At 41.1% G+C, this 7,797-nt stretch overlaps 1 protein-coding gene across 1 annotated transcript; it reads right to left on the bottom strand.

The window, feature by feature from the left end:
• Positions 1-4,769: 4,769 nt before the first annotated feature.
• Positions 4,770-7,025, bottom strand: LOC116841608. The gene is made up of 3 exons (XM_032809739.1): positions 6,891-7,025; positions 6,652-6,793; positions 4,770-6,352 (listed from the first exon to the last, which is right to left on the bottom strand). The coding sequence occupies exons 1-3, from the start codon at positions 6,901-6,903 to the stop codon at positions 6,160-6,162; spliced, it is 348 nt and encodes a 115-aa protein (XP_032665630.1). The 5' UTR covers positions 6,904-7,025; the 3' UTR covers positions 4,770-6,159.
• Positions 7,026-7,797: the final 772 nt, after the last annotated feature.

The raw sequence follows: 7,797 nt of genomic DNA, 5'->3' as shown, positions 1-7,797 counted from the left end.
ACACACAGCACACGTATATATGGTATATAAATATCGTTATCGTGACGCCATTTCTTCGTATCTGTAACGATTTTCTTTTTCGACGAATTTTGCGAATCCGTCACCCGTAATTGAAATTGGAGAGCAACGGGGCGGAAAGACGATGTTTTCGGGGGAAACGGCAATAGGGGAGAAGATGAGTACGTGATCGGCTTCGAGCGTGATATTCTTCTCCGTAGGTAACTACCTCATAGAAATCGTGTCATTGATATGGATGAGGCGTCCTCTTCGCCTCGTCGTGATGCTCCGTTTAAAAGATAAGTCAAATAGATTCGCAACTCGTCGAAGGGTACCGCTTTTCACTCAGCTTGCCGGCTAAGGTTTCTTTGTTATGTCGATCGATATCTCAGAAAGTCAATCTAGTAAGAGATAGTATTTATTGCTACCTTCAACCTCTCACGTTAAATTGAAAGAATAATACGCTACTGTAATTTCTCCTCTGTTTCCTCGTTTTGGGTCCAAAAATATTCTTAAATAGAAAATATTCTGCAGAAAAAACTTTTCTTAACTGAATGCGAATTGAAACGCCATATAAGAATCCTACTGTAGTTATTAGTGCCCAATTTTTGTATATTAACAAATAATATTGAATTCCGTTACCGAATGCACCAAGATTGACACAAAGATAGCGAGGTATTGACATCATGTCATCCTTAACAAAGCCTACCACCAACTTGGAGTAATGCTCTTGACAATATTGTCAAATAACTATCAGGAGAAAAGTAGAAAAATATGCGACATTATCGTTAGATGTCATCTCACTATTTATGTCCCCATCGGTCTAGCATTGGAAACTTGTGTCGCGTATAAATAATAATAGAATATAATAACGGGGCCTCATCAACTACTATTTCGCAGCAAAAAAGCAGCTATTTCAAGTCGCTCGTTAGGGGAAGAATATGAAATTACTCGTTTTATGTGCTAAGGAGAAAGAGCGTTGGAGCAGCTGCACTGGTAAATTGCGAAAGTTCTCAATCTGTTAGCATTCGCCGAAAATTAAAACGTTGGCCAAAGCCCCGGGTGTGGCACTTGATACAAAAACTTTCGTGCGGAGACACACGCGTGCACGGCACGGCGCAGCCCAGCGCAGCGCAACGGCCACCGGCGCTTACTCCCCGTGCGCGTCAAAATGCCATTGCCTCACCTTTGTTGTTGCGTTGCATTTGCGTGCGAGCAATCTACGCACGGTCACGGCCGACGTATGAAATATTCAGAGTGGCCCGAACGTTAACCGGTGACCACTTTGGTTTGCCTCCTTTGTGCGTCCGTTCATGAGGGATGCATCTGCATGCAGATCGATCCCGCATCTAGAAACCGGCTTATCCGCTTTCGCATAGAGATAATACGCCCCCGTTCGTTTGGTATTCTAAAAAGCGGCCGACCCTTTGCGTCTCCTTGTCATGCAATATTCAAAATTTCACGAGAGCGACGTGAAACAGAGAACGAGCCGTGGATTCGCGTAGACGTCGTTCGGTTACATATAGAGACTCCCGGCGTATAGATAATCGTAAGGATTGCACTGTGTCAGTGGTTTGGAAACTGTTGGCTTTTTGCGGCGGAACTTTCGATTGATGACGTCACCGGCGAGAAAATACACGAGAAAAATTCTTGCAAAATATATTGAAGTAAAAAATACATTGATAAAATAACACCTGAAATCAATTGAGCATACGTGTAAAATAGTCCGAACGCAGTTTCTTTTTACTCTAACAGTCAATAAATTATCAAATTAGTCAAATTGATGTGACAGGCAACCTATCTTTTTAATCTACTTTTTCTTGTAATTCTGTTGCGTTCATTTTACAGTTATTTATTGATTATTAAAACAAAAAGGATTTTACACATCTGCCCGATCAATTGCCAGTGTCAGTTTGTGGATACATCCTTTTATTTTTACGTGTTTCGTTTTTGACGTCATGTATCAGGATGGCCGCGACGAGGAGTCAGGAGCCTTAAAAAAGAATGTCACGAATCTATTCTTCATTGATTCTGGGCACGTTATTATGGAACTCTTAGGATTTGATTCCGATCCGTACATATTCTGTTATTTCCCATTCTTATTGTCTTTTCTAGAGAAAACGGAATAATTCCAATCGTAATCTCTTTCAAGGAATTCCATAATATGTCCCCCGATCTTGACTTATAATGCGTATATTTTTGGACATACAATATTTGAGCTTCTTGAAAACGATCGAAGTTGTAATTTTTACATAAATTATGAGAAACTAGAAGAGATGATATTGTCCACACTGTCGTTCGGTTACACATTCTTCGCGTCCTTATAAAATGGCTCTCGATTATCTATGCAAATGCAACGATATATCTTGTAAATTGCAATGATGTCTACAAGAATTGATTTCGCGTCTCGCTGCTGACATTCACCCGACATAATTCACCAGGAGGCCATCATCGACCGGATAATTAAATGACCTTGCGAAAGGATCGGATGAAATTCGATTATGCAAATGTGACCGAAGTAGTCGGCAGTCTTTCAGCGCGATCAATGTTCTTTGATCGCTCGTAATAGATTCCGAGGGTGACGTCCATTTTTTCCTTGGATTCGGGATTAACGAAATCTTTTCGCGGCCTTATGCTAATAATAGCGCAAATATTTTCGGACTATTTCACCCGGGCGATGTATTAATCGAAATATTATACGATTAGCAGTTGCAACGAGGATCGTGATACGAGGGGTTTCTTCTTTCTCTTTTTTTTTTATTTTTCTTTCATCAGACACTCTGTGCTCGGTTGAGACGCGACGCGCAAAAGAGACGCGTGTTCCGCTGCTGAATATTTTTCCTCGCCTTATCTACGGAGCTCCAGCAGCCGGCGGCTGTTATTACAGCCGCTCCTAACATTCGCTCCCTCATCATTAGGAATTCCATAACGAAAGTCTGCGGCGAAAAGGGCATTACGATGTATTGATGATTGGCTCTATCTTGTTTTGTCGGGAGAAATATACGACCCGTTGTGGGATTATCGTTCCGTTCGAGATAACAATGAGTGAACCCAAAAGGATCGCGGTTGTTGAAGTGAACCCAGTAAACACTAACTGAGAGTAACATTACGTCAATGTTAGAATTTTCTACTCAATAATATTAAGTCTAATATAACAAATTTTGAACATAACATCCAAACAGCACAAATCCCTGAGTGACATTCTAAAAATCACCTAAAATATATTGGATACTGGATTTCAGACGTAAGATATCTTTTAAATATTTATGCTGTAGGAAAGATTTATGCTGTCGGGGCTAGATGTCCTATATTTCAGAATTTTGAAGTGACAATTTTTCAGACGAATAATCTCTTTTAAAGTGAATCAGTGAAAAATCATTGAAAGCAGTGAATATACACTGATTTGCAGTTATAAGTATAGCACTGAAACTGTTCAGTGCTATAATTATAACCGATATTAGTGATTATTCACTGATTTACTTTAAGATTATTATGACTGACTATACAAACATGATAGAGGAAGTCTTCTTCTGTCAGTTAGTGTTTGCTAAGATCTTGCGCTGACTATATATTTTATTTTATAATATAAAATACAAACATATACAGCAACGTACAGCTCATCTCGCTCTGATATTCAGTTTCCCATTAGCGTAGAGTGTAAAAAAAGAGAAGGTCACATATAAAATATATGTCCTGATTAATAGTTTCGGGGTCTTCGCGAGAGGTCTTCACAGTCTCCCTGTCGGCCTTTAATTATGGGACAACTTTAGGAGAACTTTACATCGGCCGTTCATATTAACGAAAAATTGCTTTTATTGTCCGAAACAACATACAAAAAAAAAAAACATTTCAAGAAACTCTAACTAGTGACACGTCGCTTAATTTTATTCATTCACGGTAGAGAATACTAATACAAAATTTCTCTTTCTCTCTCTCTTTCTCTTTCGAAAAGCTTGAAAATTTGCTTTTGCTAATTTAAATTAATTTTTTCTATTTTTTGACTGTAATATTATCCCGCTTTTAATGAAACTTAGGATAAAGTATCTATGTTAAAAGCCATTTCGCGACTCTATATCCGATGTTTCTTTCGTGACAGAAAAGATCTACCTCCGTCCCGGCGAAAATACGTCACGTCTCCTACTCTATTCCGAAAATTTCCCGCTTGGAACGCTTAAAGGAAAGTTGTTCGTTACAAGATAATCTCGCGGATAGCCATGGGGGTAGCACACTCGTCTCTGCGGGGTGGCGGAAAACGTACAATGTTTCACGGTTAAATGGTTCGATTGTACTTTCGGGAAAGGGGCGCGATGTTCGCCTCGGTGAATTATTAAATCCTCCCCACTGATTTATATTTTCTTACTTTCCGTCTTTCCTGCTCTCCCCGGTGCTTGCCTGTTCCGGAGCCAGAGATTCGCAGGAGAGATTTGATTGCGAGATCGGGTCTGATTTGATTACCCGCTTCGCGAAGTGCGGCCTGGTTGGCTCGCGCGCTTTCACTGCAGAACTGTATAGCTTTATCTCCAAAACTGAATATTTAAAGCCGGCTGATAACATTACTACTCTCGGCAGTGTGCTTTTAAGAGCATACACAAAGAGTGACCGGCACGCGGATAGCGCGCCGTTTCGTAAATCGCGACAAATTTCAAATCATATTTCACAAAGTACTTCTCGCTGCGTGAAAACAATTTTCTCTCGTCGACGTTCAGCGAGAACAATGAAAAAGAACGAGATGAAACGGGACAAAAAGGGGATAAGCGATTTTACACGTCTGCATCGCATCGCTAAAGCGGCCTAAATGTTTGCTCGATCGGAAGCAACAACCCTAGAGCATTCCTGGCGAAGCAAGAAAGGGTTGTTCTCTCCGATGGAGCTACAAATCCCAATGCCTCTCTCATCATTTCCTCTCTCCGCCCTCTCTCCTTGCCTTCCGTCCCCCTTATCCTCTATTACCGTTGTCCTCTCATCTCGCTCGTTCTTCTCTTCCCGCCTCGTTCTCTCTTTACCTTTTAATTAACTAACTGCGCCTGTGTAGTAACTAAAGAGGATCTCCGACTCCGGAGGTTTCCACGAGCGATCGAATAATCCATTTCCTCGTGAAAGACTAAATAAGATTATCGAGTCACGTTCCAGTAACAGCGCTAAAAGATTGCGCCTGCTAAATCCTTTTGAGTTTCGCGTTCGATGGACGATTCAGCGTTATTGGACGGCTTGTAAACGAGTCTCGAAAGCAAAGCGCGTTCTTAGATCGTGTTTTTAAATTTTCATCAAGGCTCTTTTCTTACTATACATTATAGAATACTAGAACATCATTGTATGCAGTTTAGCTAGTAATTCTATAAAATAATGTTTGAAACATTTGAGTTTCGCGTTCGATGGACGATTCAGCGTAATTGGACGGCTTGTAAACGAGTCTCGAAAGCAAAGCGCGTTCTTAGATCGTGTTTTTAAATTTTCATCAAGGCTCTTTTCTTACTATACATTATAGAATACTAGAACATCATTGTATGCAGTTTAGCTAGTAATTCTATAAAATAATGTTTGAAACATTTGAGTTTCGCGTTCGATGGACGATTCAGCGTAATTGGACGGCTTGTAAACGAGTCTCGAAAGCAAAGCGCGTTCTTAGATCGTGTTTTTAAATTTTCATCAAGGCTCTTTTCTTACTATACATTATAGAATACTAGAACATCATTGTATGCAGTTTAGCTAGTAATTCTATAAAATAATGTTTGAAACATTTGAGTTTCGCGTTCGATGGACGATTCAGCGTAATTGGACGGCTTGTAAACGAGTCTCGAAAGCAAAGCGCGTTCTTAGATCGTGTTTTTAAATTTTCATCAAGGCTCTTTTCTTACTATACATTATAGAATACTAGAACATCATTGTACGCAGTTTAGCTAGTAATTCTATAAAATAATGTTTGAAACATTTGCTAAGATATTTTAATTACTAGACAAATGTCTAATGGAAGAATATATACACACACACACACTATATATATATATATATATACACATACATACATAAACACACACACACACACACGTAGTATTGTTCAAAATTGATTAAAATTATGTAAATTCCTTTCGGAATCTGTATCAGAGAGGCTTTTAACGTGGACAACAGTTGGCAAGCCGAAAACTTCTAAACGTCCCCGAAGGATTAATGTTGAGGACAATGAAGACTGACTCTGTCTCCCCGTTTCCATAAAGTGACACCTCGTCCGTCCGAACTAATTACTTTCGGCTTAAAATCCCTAATTTGTTGCTGAAAGGCCGTTGTCGGGAAAGACCGTCCCGCCTCGATGAAATCTTCCTTTGTCCGGTGCGCGCTGCGTTTGAGATGATAATTGATTCTGGATCCATTAAGAGCCGTAAGAAAAAGGCATGTATAAGAACTGAGATTTCAAGAACCAACGGAAAGAATAAATTGAAATATTACGCTGTATTTAGAATTGCAAACACACAATCGGAATAAACTGACGCGAACAAGTTTCTTGTTAATTAGATACAGTTACACAAAGAGAATTTTACAGTACAAAATAATAGAATGAAATGATTGTTTTTTATAATTCTATATAAGGTAGAGTCAGATGTTATAACAAAACCAACGCTTGACTGACCCGTTAACCGTCAAAGGTAAAAACTCCATTACCTAAAGGAAAGAAAGCAAACTGAGCGATTGCTTTTCTCAGCAGTGAAATAATACTTTTCTGTGTGTAAGTACGCGCATTTCTCGCTCGTACTTTCCCCGAAAAGTTTCGCACAGAGATTTTCGTACAGTCCATCGTACAATTCTGCAAAATATCATGTGTAACGTTTGATTACATACGCTGTGCGTAACAGAGACCCAAGTGAGCGGGCTTTGAAATTGGTTCTGCATTACATAAGTACCTTCCGCTTCCATTAGACGTCATTAGTGTGCGAGCTAGTCGGTTCGACCGGGAGCTATCGAATTTCCCGAGTACCCTCTCAATAAGGCGGCGCTAACAGCTGACAGCCTCTTCAGCGAATTGCGCTTTGACCGAGCTAAATATATCGCGCGCGATAAATATACGTTGGAGCAGAGTATTCAACCGTGGCTGGCATGAATCTTGATAAAACTCGTCGGTATCTCCGACAGCCTGGAAATTAGCCTGCCGCCAGCGGACTCCTGGCACGTTGCGAAGAAGGAGCGCCCGGCGTTGATATTGAATTGTTTCTGCACCCTTTCCCGTACTGCGTAACATCGGGGCGCCCTAGGAGGCAACAGATGTACCTGATACATATTCATATCCGCTTGCGTGACTGCGTGTTATTGTTACTGTTATTATTATTATTATTATACGAACGCGCGGTTCTTGGCGAAGAAATCGCAGGTCGCGCGGGTGCGCGCGAATGCTCGAGTCCCGCCCGGCCAACTTTTATTTTCTACGTCGTTAAGATTTTTAATGCGATTATCCGTCGTATCCGGGATATACGGAGTCGGCTTCGTCGTAAAAGTCCCGCGCGGAGAGAAGCGCACGTCGCAGAGCCAGCCGGCGAAGTCGCGACTGCGGAAAGCTGGAAGAGCCTTTTCTCTCGTCGGTTGACTGGCTGGCTTTACGCCGGCGATAAATTTTTATTCTTACCGTCGTTGCAATTTTCGACGTGGCTACGTCGCGGCCGCTATCATCGCGCCGCCGATTCGATGTAACCGTTCGAGTGAAGAGGAAACGTACGCTCCTCTCGGTGCGGAAGCATTGCGGGGAGGATACACTTCGCGCCCGGAGGGTGCGATGCTTTTGTGCCTTCGTACGACGGAGTAACAGTAAATTCGTTT

Source organism: Odontomachus brunneus, unplaced genomic scaffold (assembly GCF_010583005.1).
Source record: "Odontomachus brunneus isolate Ranch 3 - 2012 unplaced genomic scaffold, Obru_v1 Obru_scaffold_017, whole genome shotgun sequence".
In the NCBI taxonomy this organism is placed as follows: Eukaryota; Metazoa; Arthropoda; class Insecta; order Hymenoptera; family Formicidae; genus Odontomachus; species Odontomachus brunneus.
This window is presented reverse-complemented; position numbering and strand designations above follow the sequence as displayed.

Bases quoted from the DNA above. Each gene is read 5' to 3' on its own strand.
- LOC116841608 (XM_032809739.1), bottom strand. The intron at 6,353-6,651 runs GTAATGGAGTTT...TAATGGATCCAG, and splicing joins GTTTGCTTTCTTTCCTTTAG to AATCAATTATCATCTCAAAC.